The sequence below is a fragment of the Chionomys nivalis genome, chromosome 5 (assembly GCF_950005125.1).
Source record: "Chionomys nivalis chromosome 5, mChiNiv1.1, whole genome shotgun sequence".
Classification (NCBI taxonomy): Eukaryota; Metazoa; Chordata; class Mammalia; order Rodentia; family Cricetidae; genus Chionomys; species Chionomys nivalis.
The window spans coordinates 99220554-99245148 of NC_080090.1; the positions used below are offsets into that span (position 1 = coordinate 99220554).

The window sequence follows — 24595 nt, forward strand, 5'->3', positions numbered from 1 at the left end:
GTTAACGGTGCTTGTTAGGAAGATCCGAAGATCCAAGTTCAATCCCAGAACACAAGTGAAGATAAAAGGGTAAAACTGTCCAGGGCAGCCAGGGCTACACAGAGAAACCCTGTCTCAAAACAAAGGGGGGGGGAGGGAGAATTCTACTAAGTTATTTTGTGGGCCTCTATATGCACACGGTGACACATTTATGACCCTTGTACACAATAATACTTTTTTTTTCTTTTTGGTTTTTCAAAAAAAAAAAACAAACAAAAAACAAAAAACAGGGTTTCACTGTAATTTTAGAGCCTGTCCTAGAACTAGCTCTTGTAGACCAGGTTGGCCTCGAACTCACAGAGATCCACCTGCCTCTGCCTCCCAAGTGCTGGGATTAAAGACGTGTGCCACCATCACCCGGCCACAATAATACTTTTTTTAAAAATTAAAAACAAAACTAAAAAGTAAAAGATGGGGACAGGGAGATGGTTCAGTTGGCAAAGTGCTTGCTTGAATCCTCAGCATGAGAACCTGCGTTTGGACAACTAGAATCTACATAAAAAGCCAGCACAGGGGCTGGTGAGGAGACTTAGCAAGTAAATACCCTTACCATTGAGCGTGACCACCTCAGTCTGAGTCCATGATCCCACACCGTGGAAGGAAAAACTAACTCTTGCAAGCTGTCTTCTGACTTCCAATGGGTCCCACCACATACATACAGAGATAACTTTTAAATTAAGGAAAAAAATAGTTGGGGCTGGGGAGACAGCTCAAGGTCCACTGCCAAAGCCACTGGCCTGAGTTTGATCCTTGGGACCCACATAGTGAAAGAAGAGAACCAATCCCCTCAAGCTGTCCTTTGACCTCCGCATCTGTGCTATGACATATGCACATACACATCTAATAAACAAATAAATAAATGGAGTTTTTAAAAACTAATGAGTCACCTAGAAATGATTCTTGAAGAAAGGGAGGGAGGGAGGGAGGGAGGGAGGGAGGGAGGGAGGGAGGGAGGGAGGGAGGGAGGGAGGGAGGGAGGACAGAAAGAAGAAAAGCCAGTATAGTGGTACATGTCTATAACTCCAGTGGCAATATGGTAGGCAGAGACAGGCAGATCCTTAGAAGCTCAAGGGAGAGCTGGCCTGGCCTACTTAGCAAAGTTCCAGGCTATTAAAGGACTCTGTCTCAAAGAAGGGGAAGGTACCTGAGGAGTGATATTCAAGGTTGTGTTTGATCTCCAAACACACATACAAGGCTGGCAGACACAGACACACAAACATACACACAGAGAGAGAGAGAGAGGAGAGAGAGAGAGAGAGAGAGAGAGAGAGAGAGAGAGAGAGAGAGAGAGAGAGAGAGAGATTATGTTATGGTTGGAGGTCACCACAACATGAGGAGCTGTACTAAAGGGTTTCAGAATCAGGAAGGCTGAGAACCATGACCTAGAGTCTTTCCCGTGTGCATTCAAGACTATGATAGCTGGAGGATTCCTGTTTTTAGTTGAGAAACCTCCATACTGATTGCTGTGGTGGCTGCACCAGTTTGCACTGGCACTGAGAGTGAGTAATGGCTGTCTGTTCCCCACGCCCTCCCAGTTCTGCCAGCTATCTTCTTAGTAAGAACTGTGACTAAAGAGAGATGGAATCTCAGTTTCTTTCTACCTTGTCTTCAGGCTTAGCAGCAAGTGCCTTGACCTGCTGAGTTATCTCCTTGCCCCTGAGACAGAGTATCAATGTGGCTCTAATCTACCTTCCCTGATGGCTAAGGATGTTGGCTAGTCTTTTCAAATATGTATTGGCCACATGTGTCTTATTCTTTTGAGCACTACCTTTTCAGTTTTTTAGGACATTTATTAACTGGGTGATTTCCTTTTTCTGGTACTTTTTCTAGTCATCTGTATATTCTACATATCAGTCTCCTGTCTGATGTTGGTAAAAAATGGTTTTTCTTTCAATTCTGTAGCCTTTGACATTTCCTCTGCTGTACTAAAAAATTATTTCATCTTACCTGACAACTCTTAGGACGATCAGATGCCTACACCTGTATCCTTTTTTGAAGTGCAATGCAGAGGAGGTCAGAGGCATCAGATCCCTGGAGCTGGAGTTATAGGTCTTTATGAGTTGTCAGACATAGGTGCCGGGAACCGAACTCTGGTCCCCTGTGAGAGGGGCACGTGCTCTTCACCGGCCATCTCCCAAGCCCCTGCTCGTACCAACGGTGCTTTCCTCTAGCAATCTCCAAGTTTCAGGTCTTACGTGGAGGTCTGTGCAAGGTTGAGAGCTGCTTGTTTAGTTTTACTGTCTTCCCTGTGAGATTCAGCTTGTCCAGTTTGTTGACAAGGCCATCTTTAGCCAATGCACGTTTCTAACGCCTCTGTCAGAATTAAGTGGCTGTAGCTACATGGGTTTACTTCTGGGCCCTCTATTCTATTCCTTTTGTCTATACATCTGATTTTGGGAATGACTGGAATTTGAACAGGTACTTGGATAGAATTATTTATTTATTTTTTTTACTTTTTGTCAAGAAATTTATTAACTTTACAAACACTATTTCACTCACTCATTCATTAAAAAAAAGTTTTACAATTAAGTCTGTAATAAAACCACGTAATGTTCACCAATGCATTCCAGCCCAGTTACACCCACGGAGTATAATAAACCACTTTAAAACAGCAGTTTTCATTCCCATCAGGTAAGGGTATTAAACTGAAAATATTCCTTATAACAGGCTGTCATTCAAGGAATCCACTTTACGTTACTGTGTGGCAGAATGATGTCTCTAGCACGGACATAGTCCGTCTCTGCAGTCTCTTTCACACCAGTTTCACAACAGGAAAGTACTCGTGTGGTCATGAAGCTTTTAGCAGGAGGGCACAAAAAAGAGTCAAAGGTTCCTCCTGAATTTGATTTCTCTGTTCACAAGTACTTTCCTGTTGGATAGAATTATTTTAAACCCCGAATCATTTTAGAGTTACATTTACTCCATCAAATTGAGAATTACAAAACTTGGAATTTCCATTTGCTTTAAAGGTCATAACTGTAGGGGAACGTCCAGCTTCCCAAGAAGGATGGTTTAGCTACAAACAAACAAATCATTTTCATATTACCATAAATGCTTAGTTTCCTCTATATTTAGAGATCAGTATTATAAGTATAAAAGTTTACTATTTTAAGTTTTTGAATTTTATTTTTTGGGGGTGGGTAGGGGTTGGGGAATGGCCTGCAAGAGTCCATTCTCTCCTAACCATGAGTCAGGGTTGGAATTAAGGTCACCAGGCTTAGCAGCAAGTACTTTTACCTATAAAGCATCTCACTGGCCCTTTTTTCTCTGAAAATGGATTTGCCTTGTAGGTGCAACTCTGTGATGGCTTCTTGTTTTCTTTAATCATTAGTGCATGCATGGAGGGGGCCGTGCCACACTGTACAAGTCAGGGCCAGAAGACAACCGTGGGATGGGTTTCAAGGATGGAGCTCACGTTGTCGGGCTTGCACAGCAAGGGCTTCAGGCTGAGTCATCGCAGCTGCCAGATGGGTAATGTCAGCTGTTAGTATATTAAGAAACACCCAGGAGGATAGCGGCACACCTGAGCATGTCTAGGAGACATGTGAAGAGGCCATTACATCACAGGACTCTGACCTGAGGAAAGGATTAGAGGAACTCAGGGGACAATGCACAGTGGGAGGCAGGGAAAAGTGGTAGGCGAGGCCTGGCAGGAAGAAGTAGATTACTGGGAACTTGTTTGTTGAAGCTGTTTGCCTTGGCCTCTTTCTAAGTCCCCTTTCCTCCACTTGCTGTTCCATGTGACATAAGCCACTCAGCTAAATCCTCCTTGCCATGATGGACTGAGTTCTCTGCTGCACCCTCCCTATATGAATGGACTGAGCCCTCCCTCCCTGTATGAATGGACTGAGCCCTCTACCCTCCCTATATGAATGGACTGAGCCCTCCCTCCCTGTATGAATGGACTGAGCCCTCCCTCCCTGTATGAATGGACTGAGCCCTCTACCCTCCCTGTATGAATGGACTGAGCCCTCTACCCTCCCTGTATGAATGGACTGAGCCCTCTACCCTCCCTGTATGAATGGACTGAGCCCTCTACCCTCCCTGTATGAATGGACTGAGCCCTCTACCCTCCCTGTATGAATGGACTGAGCCCTCTACCCTCCCTGTATGAATGGACTGAGCCCTCTACCCTCCCTGTATGAATGGACTGAGCCCTCTCTCTGCTGCACCCTCTGAGTGAGGTCCTCTGAAACTGTGAGTCACAATAAACCTTCATCCTTGAACTTGTTTTCTTGGGTATTTTGGTCACAACAAAAAATTAACTAAGAGTTTTGCAGCCTGTCCTAGAACTCACTCTGTAGACCAGGCTGGCCTCCAACTCACAGAGATCCACCTGTCTCTGCCTCCCAAGTGCTGGGATTGAAGGCGTGCGCCACCACTGCCTGGTTTTAAATATATATATATATAAAATATTATGCTATGATCTGCCCTCCTCCAACACTTTCCAGATCCTCCACTGGAGTTTTTTCTTTTTTAACCTTAGTATTCTGTCTAGATTATTATATTTTGTTTCTGTAGAATGTAAGGAATAGTTGTGACATTTCTAAGCTGTGGAAAGGTGGGAGGGGTATGTGTCGGGCATGAGGGAGCATCAAGACACATTGAATATGTGTGTTAAATTGTCAGAGAATAAATAAAACAAACCAAAAAAAATTAACTAAGAGTAACAAAACTAACACAAGATGACCATGTAGAAAATATGAAAACTGGACTGGAGAGATGGAGAGATGGAAAAGTGACTTCCACACAAACATGAGGACTTGAGTTTAATCCTTAAGCCCCACACAGTAGAAGTAGACAGCTAACTCCTCCAAGGTGTGCTCTGACCTTCACACACACTATGGTACGTGTGCCCTTCCACACACACACACACACACACACACACACACACACACACACACGTAAGACTTTAAGACAATCCTGAAGCCATTTCTGACAACTCTGAATCCGCTCAGCCTCCGTGCCATAGTGCTTCCCCTCCTCCCCTGGGAACCAAGGACCTAACAGCTACACTCGCACGTACTCAGTAGTTCCTGAACAATTACCCATATACGTATGTTTTGATTCAGTCCCCTGGGAAACGGTGTCAAAATGACCTCTTACCTCACCTGATCTGGCAACAGCTCTCCAGTCAACTATTGGTAATAGCCCTTTGAATAAGCAAATCAAAATAGTCAAAGAACAACCCCCCTTGCTTCTGTGGCCCCTTTAAAAGTAGGCTGTACCAGCTATTCGAGGTCCCTCGGCTTCCCGAATGCTGGAGGACCCTGTCATGACAGAATTAATAAAATTCTCATGCTTTTGCATCGGCTGTGGTGTGTGAGGTGGTCTCTGGGGGCGACTCCTCCTCGGTGTTTGGACGCTAGAGTCCAACACACACAGAATCTAAAGCCAATAATAATAATTGATAATATAAAACTAAGGACTTAAAAACTAGGACCATGTGACAATCAAAACTTCTGAAAGATGTGACCATCTGAAAACTTCCTGCCTTTCCTTTGGTTTGCTTACATACTACAAACCAAAACACCATTATTCTAGAAAGACTGCTGTGATCATATTTTACAGACAAAACTTTTAAGAAAAGCATTTCTAACATTAATTCAAGAGTGAGTGTAGCTGAGAAGATGGTGTCTCGGTCACTATTCTATTGTTGTGAAGAGACATTGTGACCATGAAAACTCTTATAAAGGAAAGCATTTAATTGGGGGCTGGCTTATAGCTCCAGGGGTGTGGTTGTCCATGGTCATCATGGCAGAAGGCATGACGGCAGAGAGCATGGGCGTGGTGGCAGGCAGGTGTGGTGCTGGAGAAGTAGCTAAGAGCTACATCCTGATCTGTAAGCCAAGAGACAGAGAAGGAGGGAAAGTGAGGGGAAGAGAGAGAGGAGGGAGAGGGAGGGGGGAGGGAGATGGGTGAGGGAAATAGGGGGAGGGGGAAGAAAAAGAGAGAGTAAGGAAGAAGGAGGAAGAGGAAGGAGAGGAAGAAGGTGAGGAACAGGGAAGAGGGAGAGGGAAAGTGATTGGGCCTGGCATAGGCTTTTGATACACTTCCTCCACTAGGCCACACCTCCTCCAACCAGGCCACACTGTGATTTTCTCAAATAGTGTCAAATGGTGACTAAACATTCAAATACATAAGCCTATGGGGGCCCTTCTTATTGAAATCACCACAGATGGCTTACTAGGTAAGAGCACATTGCCCTTGCAGAGAACTGAGTTCTGATTCCAATACTCACGCTGGACAGCTTACAACTCTAGCTTCCAGAAATCCAACACCCTCCTCGGAATTCTACGGGCATTGACACTCATATGCACAAACCCATACACAAACACACACACATAATAAATCTAAAATAAAAGAATGCTTTCAAAGTTTGGATCACTTTTAGATGAGTTTAAAAAAATAAAACCCTCCAGCTGTCGGTATTTAAGAAACATGGTAGGATCAAAATAACCCAGAGCTAACCTAACAGCTCCCCCACGTCCCCCATGATGCTGACGCATGTCACATGTGCCTCGGCAGCTGAGGGTGGGTCATCACCAACGCCAAACAAGGAAATAAGCACAGATTGCTGCTCACTCTCAAGTCTATGACCTGCTGGAATCAACACCTACAGCTCCACAGACTTGCCTTGGTCACGACCTTCCCTTCATCTTGGGCAAATGTGCAAAACAATCACTTGTTTTCTGTGCTAGAGACATGTGAGACTTCAGAAATGATCCAAGGCAGCTGAATTTTCCAGACTGGAGGGAAAGACTATTTCTGTCTCTCTGTCTCTCTCTTCCTTGCATGTCTGTCTGTCCATCTGTCTGCGTGTCTACAAGGTTATTAGGGTGTCTTCCTCAATCACTCTCCACCGTGTTCATGAGTCAGGGTCTCTCACTGAACTGAGACCTCACTGACTTGCTTTGACTCAACTGGCACACGAGCTCCAGGGATGTGGGACTCCCCTCTGTATGCTGTGAAAATGTTTTATTACCACTGGTTAACTAATAAAGCGGTTTTGGCCAATGGCTTAGCAGAGCAAAGCCAGGCAGAAAATCCAAACAGAGATATAGAGAAAGAGTAGGCAGAGTCAGAGAGACTCCCACATAGCTGCCCAAGAAGCAAGAGGTAACAAACCGCTAGCCTCATGGTAAAATATCAAATAATAGAAATGGGTTAATTTAAGAGGAGAGGTGGTGGCTGCTGCTGTCTTCAGACATCTTTCAGAGATGTGTAGCTTCCAGGGCTCAGCAAGACAGACGGGGTCTCCTACCAGCATAGCACGCAGGTCTGGTTACTATCTGGTAAAACGAAGGCAGGAACCCCCCCAGGGGGGTGATTGCTTGGAGTCCTATTATATAAAGGCTTGGATTACTTAAACTTAGGGTTCTACAGCTATGACACAAACACATGTATGGAAGAAGGGTGATCAGAACTTCAATATACAGGGAATCTGAGAACACCTAGGGTACAACAGACTGTCTGAGAGGGGGTGTCGGACTGCTGAGACGGCTGTCTGTTAGCTCTGTCAACTCCTCACAATCTAGACAGTATCATTGAAGGATTGTCTACACTGGGTTGGTCTTGGGGATTATTTTGATTATGCTCACTGAAGCAGGAAGACCATTCCACTGTGGGTGACACCATTCCCTAGGTAGGGATGCTGTATCTCTGAGTGGAGAAGGTGAGCCACACACTAGTATGCATGCCTTAGCTCACTGTTCTTGGTTCTCGACTTTGTTTCTGGCTGTTTCAAGTTCCTGCCGCCTTGACCTCCCCACAGTGATGCGCTGTGACCTGGAACTGTGATCTAAAACAAATCTTTTCTCCACCAGTTATTCTTGCCAAAGTATTCTAGCACTGCAACAAGACCCAAAATTAAATCAACGGCTCAGTCCGTTGGCAAAGTACTTGCCTTACAAGCATGAGGACATGAGTTCGATTCCAGAACCCATGTGAAAAGGCCTGGTGTGATGGTTCATCTTTATACTCGCAGAGCTCAGGAGGTGGAAACAGGCAGATTGCTGGAGCTTGCTGGCCAGTCTATAGGCAAGGTCCAGGATGGTGAGAGACCATGTCTCAAAAAAAGTAGAAATGGCCTAAGAAACAAGACCCAAGTCTGTCCTCTGACTTATACACACAACATATATAGGCACAGGCATACCCACAGACACGTGTACTCATATATATACACACACAAGATGATTCAGATGACCTAGATGTAAGGTTCTCCATTCTGACAGAAAACCACTTCATGAGAGGAACCCACAGAAGCCACTCCCTGAGACTACAGAGCTCAAGGAACTGGTATAAACATAGTTTGCTAAAGCAAGTAGGAGTGAAGCCATTCGCCTGAAGTGGTTTCCATAACCAGAGTTCTCAGATAAGCAACTGGGAAATTGACATGGAAATATTTCAAGTAACATAACAAAAGGACAACCCTCAGTCCACCGAGACAATGGGGCATCCCCTCCGACCATAAATAAGCAAATAGCGCACTCCCCATACCCTAATAAGGCAAACGCCTCTCTCGTACTCTGCTTCTGCCCTGACTGAGACATTTTCCTGCTGTTTGCCCACTGCAGAGTCAGGCTAATTGGCCTGTGAGCTTCTAGCAATTTTGCTGCTTCCCACCTTCATTAGGAGAACTGGGATTACAGACACGCATTACCACATCCAAGTTTAACTTGGACTCTGGAGACTTGAACTCAGGTCTTCACCCTTGCAAGGCAAGCTCTTTACCCACTGAACCATCTCTGCAGCCCGGATTCTTAAGATACGATGATGTTCTACCTTGTACCCAGCTTTCCAATAGCCACATTTGCACTAATGTATCACTGGCGACAGTGGAAATTCAAGAGTTTTCATGGGGCTTTCAAGGTTCACACGAGGGGGGTGGGGAGGCGGCAAGATGGCTCAACAGGTGAAAGCGTTTGCAGCCAAGCCTGATGAGTCTGTGACCTGAGTTCAACTCAGGTGGAAGGAGAGAAGCCACTCTTGCAAGATGACCTCTGACCTCCACACACGCCCACTCACATGCACAAACACAAAAACTAAATTAAAAGGACAAAAGTAATCTAAGAAGGGGCTGGAGAGGTGGCTCAGTGGTAAGAACGCTTTTGCTCTTGCAGTGGACCTGGTTCAGTCCCCAGCACCCACATGGCGGCTCACAACCATCTGTAACTCCAGGTCCTAGAGATCCCAATCCCTCTTCTGCCCTCCATGGGCACCGGGCATGCATATGTGCACAGACAAATGCACAGGCACACTTAACACACATTTTTAAATGTTTAAATAATAATCTAAGAAAAAACAGAAGATTGGCAGGAGATACACGTGTACTTTGTAGAAATAACTTTAAGTTTTATTTACTGTTTTGTTTGTTGGGAGGGGGCTGTCGTGTCTGGTTATTTGAGACAGAGTCTAGCTATGCTGCCCAGTCTAACCTCAAACTTGAAGTCTTGCTGCTTCACTCTCCCAATGCTGGGACCACAGGTGTGTCCCTCTAGGCCTGGTGAAAACAAGGTCCAAGGGCTGCAGAGACGACTAGGTGGTAAGAGCACTGCTTTTCCAGAGGACCTGAGTTCAGTTCCCAGTGCCCACACTGGGCAGCTCAGAACTGCCTGTTACCCCAGATCCTGGACATCCGACCCCTTTTCTGGCCATGAGTGTCCCCGTGCACGTGCACACTCATGCAAAGACACACACGGACATACATAAATAAAAATATTTTTTAAAGATTAAATTTAAAGATTAAAATTTATATATTATGTACACAGTATTGTGCCTGTATGCATGCCTATACGCCAGAAGAGGGCACCAGATCTCATGACAGATGGTTGTGAGCCACCATATGGTTGCTGGGAATTGAAATCAGGACCTTTGGAAGAAGAGCCAGTGCTCTTAACAAATGAGTCATCTCTCCAGCACCCGCCCCATAAAAATAAATCTTAATAATGAGCTTCAAGTGATGCCGTCCGACATGAAGATGGGAGATGTGCTTTTCCTTATACTTCAACTCCTGATGTTTCATATACAAAACAGAGCTAAAACTCTGAAACATGGAAGGAGGGAGGTGGGCAAGCTAGAGACTTCAGGACCTGGGGCATAAGGTGGTGTGGACTAGTTTCCTGGGGCTTCTTGGGTCTCAGACTCATTGCTTAACAACTCGCCAACCTCAGAAATGTCAACAATGAAGAAACCATGTGGCTCTGCTCCAGTAGACACCACAAGAGACTGTGACCCTACCTCTACCTGGACCAGCAGCACCCGAGGGATGCTAGGAGTCCCATCCGCACCAGGCCTTGATGGGGCACCCCATCACCTGTCAGAGGAGGTAGGGAGCTGGGCCACAGTGCATCCTACTCTATCTTCCCCACGGCAATGAGGCCACTTGGGGAATCTCCAGCTTTACCCCATCACTGGTGACATGCATTCCTTCCTCTGCACAGAGGGTAGTGTAAGGTAGACCTACTGGAGGGCCAGCATTGTCCTGCCAGCCACTGTAGGAGGGCCAGTCTCCTAGCCCATCTCAACATCCATGGAAGACAGGCCATAAGCAGACATAAGGCATTCCTGTCCCTGACAGCAAGGTGGCTGCAGAGGTCCTTGGGAGAGCCAGATGCCCTGCCTCACCTCAGCTGTTACCAAGAACAGAACTTTTCTCTCCATCTAGTAATAATAAGTCAGTGAGCCCCTTCTTCTGTCAGAGTGCGATATCAAAGAAAGGCACTAAGACGGGGTTAGAGAAACATCTCGGCTGGAGAAGCCTTGCAAGCAGATGGACCTTAAATAAAGACCCAAATCCCCAGATCATATGTTTAAAAAATGCCCCAGGCATGGTAGCAAACATGTGTAATCTAGCACTGGGGAGACAGAGCCAAGCAGATCCCTGACATCCACTGGCCAGCAGCCTAGACTACACAGGGAGCTCCATTCCAGGAAGAGATTTTGTCACAAAAACAAGGTGGGACCATTGAGGTGAGTGAGCAGGAAAAAGTCCTTGCCTTGCAAGCTTGATGAGTTCAAGTCCCACAGCCCAGATGAAAAGCTGGATGCAAAGTAATGACCCCAGCACTCCCACAGTGAGACAAGAAGCAGAGACGGAAGCTTGAGGGCCGAGCAGGCCTGGAGAATATAGAGCAATATGAGAAGAGAGACACTGCCTTTACAAGGTGGGAGGGTAAAACCCACCCCTGAAAGCCGTCCACATATACTGTCACACATACTCACACACACACAAACACACACACACACACGCACTTATAAATAATAAAAGTGGGCCTGGAGAGATGGCTCAGTGGTTAAGAGAACTTGCTGCTCTTCCAGAAGACCTGGGTTTGATTCCCAGCACCCACATCAGACAGCTCTAGCTGCAAGGTGAACCAATATCCTCTTCTGGCCCCCGTGGGCACCTGTACAGGCACAGCATACACTCACACAGACACACATATATACACATACGGTTAAAAATAATCTTTTAGGAATGTGCAAAAGTAATGAAAAATAATAAAATTAATAAAAGATAGATTGTACCTGAGATATACCATCTGAGGTTGTCCCCTGGCCTTCACACATATGTGCACATGCACACACAAACACGCGTGCACGCACAATGGCACTAAGACAGGATACGTAGCCGAGGATGACTCAGAACGTGTTATCCTCAATCCTCCCTTTCTCCCAGCGAAGGGAAGGCACTTCCTATAGTCTTCCACTGACAAGCCCTCTTGGAGAATCAATGCTGTCACACTGGACACCAGCCTGGATACAGAGGAGGTGAGGATGGGAGAGGACAACATCAAGCCTATGCCACACACACTCTCCTCTCACACCCGCCTTGATGCAGTTACTCTCAATGTATGCATCTGAGGAAAGGCAAAGGAGAGAATGGTCCAGAGCTCCGCTGGGAAGTCTCTTTCTGCAGCTGTGGGAATGCCACGCTCACCTGCCCACCCTTCTCTGGGCTCTTCCTCGGCCGGCCCTTCTCCCCACTCCTATCCCAGATGCACGTCCCAATCCCTTTAAAAAAACACTCTACTCCCCACCCAGCTCTGCTGGAGCCTGGCCAGAGGAGTCACATTCAAGAGAATGGAAACCAAGTACAGTGCTAACCGGCCGTGTGGGATCGCCCTGGCCTTCCACAAAAGCTCTTGCCACAGTAGTTTCTTCTTAACTCTTTTCTTAATGATTGGGTTACTTTTAGAAATTAGAGGTTTCCTTTATAGCAAGAAACTTAATCTTAAAACCACTCCTCACACTCACTGGGAGGGAATAATTTTCACCTGTTCATGTGCCTTGCCGATCTGGTTTAAACAGTAACGGAAACCTGTGGATACAGAAACAGAAATTGACCTCAAAGGTGCCTGAGAAACTCTCCCTGATGGTTAGTTTGTGCAGTGCCAGAAGGTGTAAGGCAAATTGCTGCATGAGAAAAGACAGACCTCAATGGTCTTATCCAGTGTTGGATCCTGCATGCTACAACAATGGCCTGCCTGGCAAAATACACCCATGGGTCACACAGCGGCATGACAGTTACAGGGTAACCAGCTGCTTTCTGCTGTGCTATGAGGCCTGCTTCAGAGCAGGAATTTCATACCTGGTAAACCTGGTCAAGCTAACTAAGCCGAGAGCAAGGGAAGCCTGGGACAGTCAGAACGATGCCTCAGATTCACATCCACAAAAATAAGCTGCAGCCTTGACAACTGCTATTGACCAGCTGACAAGTTGGCTGCGACAGGCTCCTCATTCTCCCTAAGCCCTCTGCTTCCAAAGCTTTGGAAACGCCACCAAAACACTGCACAGGCCTGGGGCACAGTTCATCTGCTTTGTTCCAGCCCATGGGCTCATCATCAGCTCTACTGAATTCAGCTGTTTCCAAGAGGGCAGCTAACTAAAGGGAACTTTTTGATTTGTTGTTGCTGTTGCTAGTCTTTACTGGTATATGTGTGTCTATGTGACGCATCCCTTTGGGTGTGGGAACATGTACGCGTGCTCCTGGGGGAGGGCAGAGGCTGACATTGTGTGTCTTCAACAATTGCTTTTCACATTTTTTTTGAGGGTCTCTCACTGAACCCAGAGCTCACCAATCGGCTAGAATGACCACTAGATAGCTCCTGGGATCTGCCTCTATCTCCTTCCTCAGTGTGGAAAATAAATTTTAACAATTAGTGGGGGCTGAAGTCTTAATTCAGGTTGCTGTGTTTGCAAAGTAGACAATTTACCAACTGAACCACGGCCCGAGTCCTTTCTGTTTGCTTTAGTGAGGAGCCCAGACTCACTCAACTCTCATGGATGCTCCTGCGTTAGCTGCCCCAGTTCTGGGATGACAGTCTGTGCCATTAAGTCTAACCAGAAGCAGCACAGCCACCAGAGAAAAGCACTGTGCTCCGTCAAAAAGTATTTGTCCAGTTCCTAAGAAGAGCAAGCATCGAGACGCGGCAGTGGCTAGTGCATGATGGGTGAGAGAAGACGGCAGAAAAATAACAATAAAAAACGTGAAAGCTGTTTAGGACTCAATGATTTCTCAGCATTATAAAAAGCAATGACCTTTTCTAGTTTTGTAGAAATATGTAATTTTTAAAAATTCGTATGACTCACCCCAAATACATCAAGCAGTTTATTTTCTTTTTTTTGTTGTTGTTTTTTTTTTGTTTGTTTGTTTTTGTTTTTCAAGACAGGGTTTCTCTGTGGTTTTGGAGCCTGTCCTGGAACTAGCTCTTGTAGACCAGGCTGGTCTCGAACTCACAGAGATCCGCCTGCCTCTGCCTCCCAAGTGCTGGGATTAAAGGCGTGCGCCACCACCGCCCGGCAAGCAGTTTATTTTCAATGTATTTATTATTGTAAGTGTGTGCAAGAACCGTGTGCATGAGCGCAGGTCCATGTATGCCACAGCACATGTGTGGCAGTCAGAGGACAATGTGGTGGACTCGGTTCTCTCCCCACCTTCATACGGGTTCTGAGGGTTGGAGCCAGGTTGTTAGGACTGCACGGCAAATGCTCTCCTGGCTGGGCCATCTTGCCAGCTCCTGAAGCTTATTTTAAAAATTAAATTCCAGTCGGGCGGTGGTGGCGCATGCCTTTAATCCCAGCACTTGGGAGGCAGAGGCAGGCAGATCTCTCTGAGTTCGAGGCCAGCCTGGTCTACAAGAGCTAGTTCCAGGACAGGAACCAAAAGCTACGGAGAAACCCTGTCTCGAAAATAAAAAAAAAAAAAAAAAATTCCAGGGGCTGAGAAGCCTCAGTCAGGAAAGTGTTTGCCACACAAGCACGGGAACCTTGTGTTCAGTTTCCACAAACCATGTAAAACATGTGTAGGCATGGTGGCATGTGCTTATTGTTAGCATCCAGGCGAACCTGGCCCTGCGCCCATGAGAACTTCCAGAGTGTGCCATGCCCTGTTTCACACTTGTGCGCAGGGCAGGCAATACCCTGTCTCCTTAAAAGGCAAAACTCCGCCTACTTCTCTCCTCTTCTTCTTTTCTCTCTCTCCTCCTTTCCTTCCCCCACTTCCTTTATCTCAATAAAACTCTCCACTTAAAATCTATCCATATGGGGAGCGGGCAATATTTGGGAGGAGGGGAGGGAAATGGGAAATGGGGAACAGGTGGAAATTTTAATAAAAAACTTTAAAAAAAAAAAGTTTAAGTGCAAATTTTAATTTAAAAAAAAAAAAAAAAAAAAAAAAAAAAGAAAAAAATCTATCCATATGGCCTATCTGTCTCTCATCCTCCGTGGCCTCTCACCCCTGGGGGTTGGACTCATCCACAGAATCCTACCACCTATGAGCCCTGTGCTGGGGAGACCCAACAGAAGGACCCCTAGGGCTCACTGGCCCATCCAGTCTAACCTACTTGGTGAGTTCCAGGACAACAAGAGACAGGACACTTTCTCAAAACCCAACTGGGAGGCACCTGAGGAATTACCATCAGTTTTTCTATGGCCTCCAAACGCCACCCCAACTCCCTGGGGCAGAAGCACTAAGGGTGGGGCTTTCGGTGGCACGTCCCTAGATGACCCAACACAAAGTCACTGAGCAGCAAGGCAAGGGTCAGAAGGATGCGGAAAAGCATGCCCTCGGTTACCCTGAAACATGGCCTAGGGAGAATCTACAACAAGGAGGAGCATCCTTCCTTCTCTGGCTCCAAATGGCTTAGCACCCACAGCCCTTCAGCAGGTCTGTCACCCACTTGAAACTGTTGTTGCACCTCCTCTGGAACCACGACATGGAATTAAAAAAGCAAATCATGTCCCTAACAAGCGACCAACAAATAGTCTTGAACTGCGGAATGTCACGATGACGGCAACACTTCTATTGGTCTCCTGCCTGCATCTGAGCCCATGCAAAGCTCCATGATGCCAACTGAGCTTTCAAAGGTGGCAAGGAAAGTCACGGTAAGGAATACAAGTCTACCATAGCTATTCACCTGAGCCTTAATGGGGTGGGGTCCCCTAAATCACCACGCATTCTTTATCAGTCACAGGCAATTTCTCCAAATTTAACTCCAAAATTTTTGTTACACGAACTAACAAACCTGGATGCCTTCCCTGCAATTTAGTTTCTCCTTCCCAGAAGATGACTCAGAGGCTAAGAGCACTGGCTGCTCTTCCAGAGGTCCTGAGTTCAATTCCCAGCAACCACATGGTGGCTCCAAACCATCTGTAATGAGATCTGGTGCCCTCTTCTGGTAAACAGGCAGAACACTGTATACATAATAAATACATCTTTTAAAAAAATCTCGGCCAGGTGGTGGTAGAGAACGCCTTTAATCCCAGCACTCAGGAGGCAAAAGGCAAGCAGATCTCTGTAAATTAGAGGCCCGCCTGCTCTACAAAGCGAGTTCCAGGACAGACTCTATAAAGTTACAGAGAAACCCTGTCTCAAAAAAAAAAAAAAAAAATCTCCTTCCCAAACATTCCACAAAAACCTGGCTGACGCTGTTGGTGACACCTGAAAGCTTGCTTGGGCTTAAGTTTTCTACTCTGCAGGGCTGGGAATCCCACGCACAACCTCAAATATTCTAGGCAGACACTATCCAGCCCTGATCAACAGCCCCAGCTCTCCCTGTGTACACAACTACAGTTATGATGGGGGGGGAGCAGAAAGGGTGGTGATCTGCCGCCCAGGTCCCTTGCCACACATTAGGAGATTGAAGAGGGACAATTTCCCTTCTGTGACTACCTCTAGGGAGTTTTCTATCACCTCTCTCTTCCCTGGAATCCAATGCCTGAAAATTCTCCTTTTGGCCTACTAAATTCTCCCACCCGCTGCGCTGCCTCCCCTCCTCCCACGGAGCTAAGTTTCCCATAACAAGTTTGCGGAAGACACCTGTGCACTCCATCGCTACCATCTCCATCAGAATGATCCCTGCATCCCCAGAAAGACCAGCCTACCTTTCTTAGTTCTCCAGCCTAGACCCTTTTTATTCCCTCATTCCCTGCACTTTTCCTTTTCTTCATAAGCTATCTCTGCTTCTAGGTCTAACCGTGTGTCTCTGGGGCAATCCTTTGCCCCAGAGACACCTATGCTCAGCATTGAACGCCCTCTGAACCCAGGGCCCTACTGAGGACTTCCCCAGTTTCTCTAACCTCCAAGCCTAGTTAAAAGCCTCTTTTCCTCCATCTCCTTTCCTTCTAGGGGATGTGAGCATTTTCAGCTGGTGTCTTTTATCTCAATCCTCAATGAAATTGCCCTCAGGCTTCCTTCTGAGTCAGTTTTAAATTGTCGTTAATGAAACTAAAAACTCAAAGGGGCCGGGCGGTGGTGGCGCACGCCTTTAATCCCAGCACTTGGGAGGCAGAGGCAGGCGGATCTCTGTGAGTTCGAGACCAGCCTGGTCTACAAGAGCTAGTTCCAGGACAGGCTCCAAAACCACAGAGAAACCTTGTCTCGAAAAACCAAAAAAAAAAAAAAAAAAACAAAAAAAAAAAAAACAAAAAAAAAAAAAACTCAAAGGGGATCCGCTGTTGACTCCGCTCCCTGCTAGAATGTTCCTGCCCTCATTTGCAAGGCTTGCTCAAACTGTATCTTCTCTCCACCGCCCTCCGCCCCAAACACACACCAGTTAAAACTTCCAACTCTTTTTTTAAAAAGTCTATAATTTACTATGCCAACTATTAACCCACTGTAAGAAGCTCCAAGGTTGAAGAGATTTATTTGCCCTCTGCTGCGTGCCCAAGGTCTAGAAGCCTGAACTCATCAGGCCAAGTGTTTAAAAAACATTTGAGAAGAAAAGTTATTCACTTAACAAGAGCTTGTTGGGCACCTCTTCCCCTGCAAAAGACATCACACTGCCTCCGCCTTCAGAAAGCACTGAGAGGTCACTGGATCGTGTTAGGGGTGCATGACTGAAAACTACGGATAACGTGCACAGGTCAAAGAGTGTGCCAACCGTTCAGAAGAAAGGACTTGAGCATGGGCTTGATCCAACGGGTCACTGACGCGCAGAGCGCCAAAGGTTTTTTTCCTAGATTCCCTTAAAGGTGCCGCGACATTCCACTTTCCAGGCGGAGAAATTACTAGACCAGAGATGCAAATTCCGGCCTCTTCCCAACCGTCTTGATATTTAAAGAGAAAGAATCATACTAATTTTTACTTTCCTGCAGCAGCACCCCATTCCACGCGACCTCTGCACAACCGCCCTCACCCCCAATGCTCCCCACGCCGCCCCAGCCCAAAAACCCGCAATGCTTCCCACCTGCTCCCGGCGTGCCCCGCGGTTCCTCCCCACGCGTGCGCAATAAACTACCTCTTGGGTCCGGGAGGGGCTGGAGCTCCGGCCTAGAATGGACACGCCCCCGAAAGCAGATCTGACTTCTGATTGGCTGCAGGCGCTCGCCCGAGCTCGGTTGGGCCGCAGGGACAGTGCTTTTAAAGGCGCTACCCGGTGCACTCAGGAACTTGAGCGCTGCCTGCCTGCACTTGCTCCCGCGCTTTCGCCATCCAGGTCACCTCGCCAGCATGTCTCAGGTACTGCGCGTGCCCTGCCGGGCTGCGAAGGTTCAGTGGGTTTGGGGAAATCAGTTCTCTGGAACCCCGCGGGGTATCTTTCTCCCAACCACCCCCCCTCCCGGATGCTAGGTTTCTGCTCTGGGATCCGAGCCCAGCTCATAGCCTGGGGAACGGAACTTTTTCCCTTGCAGATTTCTGAAACTGCCACCCACGCCGGAACTGCTGGAGAGTTGCGGGTGGGCTGGACTCCCGGGTGAAGCAGGCACAGGGTCCTCGAAAGAAAGATGGGCAATAAGAGGATGAAGGGAGAGGAGATTGAATCTCATACTGGGAAGGACCGGAGTGGAACAGAGGGGCACTCGTGGAGGCCCTGACTGGGGAACCTGGAGGTCGGGGGGGGGGGCAGTAATTAGCCTTGTGCCTGACTTGCCCTTCTACAGAAGAGATGCGACTAGATGAGGTGGCCCCGAAGCCTTTTCCTTCCCTGTTTTGGGACCCCTGTCCAGGACGGATTCCCTGTAGCGTGATTCCTGGCTCCTCCCACTTGCTTGTCCCTAATCTGGGCACTGGGACAGAGGTCACCGCTGAACTCCAGGCCCAAGTAGGAAGGGACCAGTGGGCGCCTGACCCTGGATTCCACTGCATTCATGGCCTGAACCCTGATCGACTGTTTTCATCACTCCACGTTTCCCCTCACTGCCCCGTCTATCTCTGCTGATTATAGGTCAGGGCCTTGCTGGAACCCCCAGCAATTGCTGGATTTGAGCCAACGGAGGTCAGGCAATTGGGCAGAAAAAAATTTAAGGGCGTGTACTTCCACTGTAAGTCAAGTCTATTCCTGGCACTTGACACAGTGCTGTAACCACACAAGTGGACAGGTGGGCCTTTGCCGAATCTTAGTGCCCGCAGAGTTTGCGAGGAGTGCTGCCTTCCCTTCCCATCCACCCCTGGACCGCTCCCACTCAGATATTCACCCCCATCCCGTTCCTCTCCTTCTCACCCAGGCTGAATTCGACAAAGCTGCCGAGGAGGTGAAGCGCCTCAAGACTCAGCCAAGTGATGAAGAGATGCTTTTCATCTACAGCCACTTCAAACAAGCCACCGTGGGCGACGTAAATACAGGTATGCCCAGCTTCTCATCAGAGCAGGCCGAGTTGGCTCGGCAGCCCAGGAGTCTGAGAATCTCACTTTCCAACCGCCGGAGCCCCAAAGGTTCAGGCGGGGATGGTGACAGATCAAAGCTGGGAGGTCCACCTGCAAGACCATCTTCCTAAACTCTGTGTGACCCTGGGAGCAGATTCAGTCTGGTTTTGGAAGGACTTTACCGATTATCTCAGCATCTACTGTGAAGAAAGCAAAGGTCCCAGACGGGAAGCTTGCTCTAAGCCCTGTTGCTCAGAAGTAGCTTTGTTGAACCTACTATTCCCATTAGGTGTGCAGGGTCATCCAGCACTTGGCAGCCGCCCCAAAGCCTAAGAGATGAGCAGTTGGAAGTGGTGCTGACCAAAGTCTGCACCTTCCAGATGACTTTCCCCCTCTTAAGATCTTGGTGCAGACTTCTGTGCACATGTGTATGTGGGAGCCAGAGGACAGCCTGGAGTATTGTTTCCGCTGCACCGTCCACCTCCCCAGGGATCTGCCTGTCTCTACCTCTCCAGCACTGAGATTATAACACAGGCTGCCCTGTGCACCCCCACCCCGCCCCATTTTTTTTCCACATTACTTCTGGGACTGGAACTCGGGTCCTTATACTTGCAAGGTAAGCCCTTTGTTGGCTGACCTATCTCTCTAGCCCTTTGGTACAGATTTTGAAGTTATGCTGTGGATTACCTTGGTCTATAATATTGTTTCTGCCGCTGCCTTGGGCAGTGGCTGTGTCCTGAGATAGCAGTACAGTGTGTTCTAGCAAGAACTCATGACAGCATAGAAGGGAATGTACCTCTCAGCCACCCACCAAGTGTGGCCTCCAATTCCACTGGGCTGGAGTTGCAGGCCAAGCAGGTCAGAGCAGAGAGCTTATGAACATCCAGGAAGAAAAAGATAACGGGGAGGCACGGCTGCTTTGCTGCCAGATAATATTTTGTCACAGCCTGGCCTCTGGCCAGGCTAGAGGTACTTGAGCATCAGACTGGCTTGGAATCTGTCACTCCCTGAACAGGAAACTGTTGTCTCTTTTTCGGCTATACTGTTCAATACAACAAAGACTAGCCACTTGTAGCTATCAAGTTTTAGCTGCAAATGGTTTTACCTAAGCAATGCGCAAAACAGTCAGTAGCTGCGTGAGCTGTGTTTCAAGGGCTCGGTAGCCACGTGGGGCAAGTGGCTTCTGAATGAAATGTTGGAAGGACCAGCGAAATGGCTAGCAGGTAAAGTCTTGCTGCCGCACTTGATGAAAGAACTAACTCCCAAAAGTTCTCCTCTGGCTTCGCACACACGTGCACCCTAATATACACATGCACTAATTGAATGTGGCCAATATGCATGCCCACTAGGGCGTCTTCCTCTGGGGTGTTGAAGGCACCTTCGTAGGCACAGTCCTGTAAGGTTTCCAGGATTTTTTCTTCAGACTCAGTACTTAGCAGTTTCTGCTCTTAACAATGAAATTGCTCCCCAGTAAGGATGGTGGGAGGTCTTGTCTCCCAAACCCAAATGTTCTGGAAGAAGCCTGGTCTTCATTTTAAATAAATAAATAAATAAATAAAATAAAAACTACGAACAACAGAGTTCAGCAATGTGGTGGGGAAATAGTGGCAGGTGGGATCTAATAGTGTTTCTTTTCAGAATTGTCTTTTGGGTTTGTTGTTGTTGCTTTATCCTCGTGTGCATTGGTATGTATGTTACCAGCATGTCTGTCTGTGTGAGGGCGCCAGATCCCCTGGACCTGGAGTTACAGATAGCTGTGAACCGCCATGTGGGTGCTGGGTTCTCTTTAAACACCAAGCTATCTCTCCAGCCCCCCTTTTTTTTTTCAGAGTTTTTGAATTCTGAACCATGTGAATGGATGTTTGTTTGATTTGATTAAAGTACAGGTATAGTTTGGTTTGAGAATTTTTTGGTCTTTTTTTTTCTTCTCTGTTTTGGTTAAGACAGAGTCTCATGTAGCCCAGGCTAACCCAAATTTACTATGTAGCCAAAATAAAATAACCTTAAAGTTCTGATCTTCTGGCTTCCACCTTACAGATGTGAATCACCAGGCCTGGTTTATCTGGTGCTGGGGATGGGGAAACCAGGGTTTGGGTCATGCCAGGCAAACACTCTGCCAACGGAGCCATATCGCTGGCCTTTTTACTATTTAATATTTTTCTGGTTTTGAAACAGAATCTCACTAAGCCACCCAGTCTGGCTTTAAGCTCTCTCTGTAGACCAGGTAGGCCTTGAACTTCTGATCCTCCTGCCCCAGCTCCTGATATCACAAGTGTGCACCACCATGCCCTATTTACAGGGCGCGGGATCTCATCAGGCTTTTGTGCACGCTAGGGAACTACCTACAGCTACGCCTCATCCCCAGCCCCAAAGAATAGTGTTGTTTTTAAAGTAAAACTTTGGGTTTTAAACATTTAACTCATAGTACAGAAAGAAAAATTAAGAACATTTTTAGCCTGTTTTTTTCTCTACTTTAAATTTGAGTTACTATAAACCCATCTGGGTTTCTTATGCTAGAACCCTCTGTGTGAGACACTGGAAGTATATGAGTATATGCACCAAAATAATATCTTGAGGGAGGGGGTAGAGGGAGGGGAAGGGATATGGGAGGAGGGGAGAAGGTGGAAATTTTTAATAAAAAAAGAATATCTTAGTGCTGGGAAGTGATAGCACCAACTTTAATTCCAGCACACGGAAGGCAGAAGTAGGCAGATCTGTGAGTTCAAGTCCAGCCTGGTCTACAGAGTGAGTTGCAGCACAGCCAGAGCTGGGGAAACCCTGTGGGGGCGGGAATGATGTCTTGCTTTGCATGGGAAAGAAGTTGATAAAGCTCTCCATTAGAACTTGTAATAAATCTCCTGTCTGCCCTTCTCTTGTTGCAGATCGGCCAGGGCTTTTGGACCTCAAAGGCAAGGCTAAGTGGGATTCCTGGAATAAGCTGAAAGGTAACTTGTTCTGATCGATCTCCTCCCTTGTGAGGCTGGCCGTTGAAGATTCTCAGTTCTGGAGTGGGGAGGACAGAGGTCAGGAAGCACACATTGGAAGCCAGCCCAGACAAGCCTAGCTTGGGGAAAACTAGGCCACCTCCTTTCCCTCCTTTTCTAAGAGCTTTGTCTCTGAGCAGACGTGTTATCTGGAGGGGAAGGACTTGGGGGCCAGCCACTGAGAAGTAGGCCAGGGAGTGACATAGCTGCCATGGTCTTTGGATGTCTGTTGAGTAAAGAGAGTTCTCTCGTCCACGCCTCTATCTCCCCAACAAGGCCAGGCAGTGACCCCTTAGCCGAGTGGCCATTCCCCAGTTCCCTTTCAGCCAGAAGGGCACATGAGAAAAGGGGATGAGGTAATGCATGGCCAGTGAATGGAACGATTATTCGCTGAGAGCACAGGCATCTAAGAGGTGTCCAGGCTCCACTAAATCACGTGTTCCCACGGCAGCAAGCCCCAAGAGCTGGCACCAGAGTTGTGGCAGCTTCCATACCCTCGCCAGCCAGTTGCTGAATAGGCCTCTGTCCTCACAAGAGAGAAAGGCATGAACTCAGGAAGGGCCCAGCACACTGAAATGGACTGCCAGGGCCGTGTGGGTCTGGCTGTCCATCTTCCACAGTGTTTTCAGGCCCTGGAAACCCTGGTGCTTCACAACAAGCTTTCTCAGTCCCCGGGGGAATCTAGGAAACCCAGTATGGCTGTCCCTCAGGGTGTATCCATTGTCCTTTATGCCATGACCAGGGGACAAAGATTTGCCTCATTCCTTTCCAAGAACCAACTGCTTTTCCTCAGTCTTCACCTCTTCTCCCAGCTTCTCTTTGTGGGGGCGGGGGGGGGGAGGGTTAGAGGGGGACTGGCTCGGAAAGCCAACAGCGTAGCCCTGGGAGATAAGACTCCAAAACAGATCGTCCGTAAAGCTGAAGTCAAACAGTAAATCAGCAGCACCAGCAGAATCACTGCAGGGATACTTTCCTGCCTGCCTAGAAGGCTAAAGGTCCTCGCTGCCTGCAGCCCCACCATGCAAGAGCTTGGTGCATCATGAAGCAGACCTCATTCCCTGGAGTGCTTTGTGTCTAGTCCTTGGGCCATCTCTGAGATATAAGAACTGTGTTGTGTGTGTAAGAAATAACTTCCAAATATGAAACCGGGATCGCTGCAAGTGTGTCCAACCTGTGGCCCATCATATGTGGAGATCATGTAGAGATGGTTAATTGATTAAGAGCACTTGCTGCTCTTACAGAGGACTTGGATTGGGGTCCCCAAAACCACAAGTGGCTCACAACCACCTATAACTCTAGTTCTAAGTGATCTGACTCCCTCATCTCACTTCCTCAGGCACCTGCGTGCATTTGGTGCACATACATATATATTCAGGGACATATGCATACTAATTAATAAATAAATGATAGAAGTCTTTTTTAAGTAAATAGAGAACCGTGGAGAAGACACATGACATATAACCGTGACCTCCACTTTGCACATGTGCACATTCGCTGGCAAATACACAGACACATACATGCATATTACACCCAACTGCACAGATATGGCACACCCCTGCCAGCTCCGTGTCTTCTTAGCAGACTGCTTCCCTGATGTAACTCACCGGTTCCTTCCAGGAACTTCCAAGGAAAGCGCCATGAAAACCTACGTGGAGAAAGTGGAAGAGCTAAAGAAGAAATACGGAATATAGAAGACCAGATTTGGTGGCCAGCCACACGTGTGACCTGTGAGGACATAATGCCTTGTTTTTTTTTCTAATGTAGATGATATGGCTCTGATAAATTAGGGCCAGAATTAATCGCTGATCCTTCTCCCTGTGTAGTTTTTACCTGAAATCAATTAAAAGTACATTTGTTACTTTATATCTTTATGTTTCTGGGCTCTTTTATATTAATTGCGTTTGCCTTCTGTGTGTATGGGTGGGTGAGAGCGCAACGGCACCCATGTGTAGGTCAGAGGAAAATGCCAGAGTTGGTTATCTCCTCCTACCATGTAGGTCCCAGGGATCAAACTCAGGTCGCCAGGCATTTTACCCACTGAGGATCTCACCAGCCCACCACCCAGGTTCCTGGGATGACTGGCCTTGATCCAGGCTCTCCTCTTTGCTTCCTTCTAAAGATGTGCTTTGGAGCTGGGGTTGTAGCTCAGTTTGGGAGAGTGCCGCCTAGCATGTATAAACCCATGGGTTCAGTTCCCCAGCACTGCACCAAAAAATCTGGCATGGTTGTGCACACCTGTAATCCCAGCGCTCAGGAGGTAGATCAGGCCTATCAGAAGTTCAAAGCCATCTCTTGGTGACAGAGCAAATTTGAGACCAGCCTGGGCTACATGAGACCCCGAGTCATAAAAACCAAATAAAATTAAAATAGATGAAGATGTGTTCTTGAAGCCCTTCTGCCCTCTTTCTCTACCTGGATGGAATGTGAGAGGTGGTCACGCTCGGTCCCCTGTGTGGACAGCCACAGTGAGGGATGGGGTTGTAGGAGT

The 24595-nt window shown here is 47.4% G+C and overlaps 2 protein-coding genes across 5 annotated transcripts in view; one reads left to right on the plus strand and one right to left on the minus strand.

Moving 5' to 3' along the window:
* The window catches only part of C5H2orf76 (chromosome 5 C2orf76 homolog), a 61748-nt gene extending 43986 nt beyond the window's left edge, over positions 1-17762 (minus strand). For 2 of the 4 annotated variants that reach the window (XM_057770368.1, XM_057770370.1), the window contains exon 1: positions 11566-11779. In XM_057770368.1, coding sequence (XP_057626351.1) covers positions 11566-11607 — 42 coding nt within the window. In that variant the 5' untranslated portion in view covers positions 11608-11779. Of the gene's footprint in view, positions 1-11565; positions 11780-17726 lie in introns of those variants that run through there. The other 2 variants (XM_057770369.1, XM_057770371.1) reach the window with 2 other exon arrangements.
* A 115-nt stretch (positions 17763-17877) lies between these two features.
* On the plus strand, positions 17878-23970 carry Dbi (diazepam binding inhibitor, acyl-CoA binding protein). The gene is made up of 4 exons (XM_057770074.1): positions 17878-17998; positions 18985-19102; positions 22006-22068; positions 23725-23970. Exons 1-4 carry the CDS (start codon positions 17990-17992, stop codon positions 23796-23798), a joined length of 264 nt encoding a protein of 87 aa, XP_057626057.1. The 5' UTR covers positions 17878-17989; the 3' UTR covers positions 23799-23970.
* Positions 23971-24595: the final 625 nt, after the last annotated feature.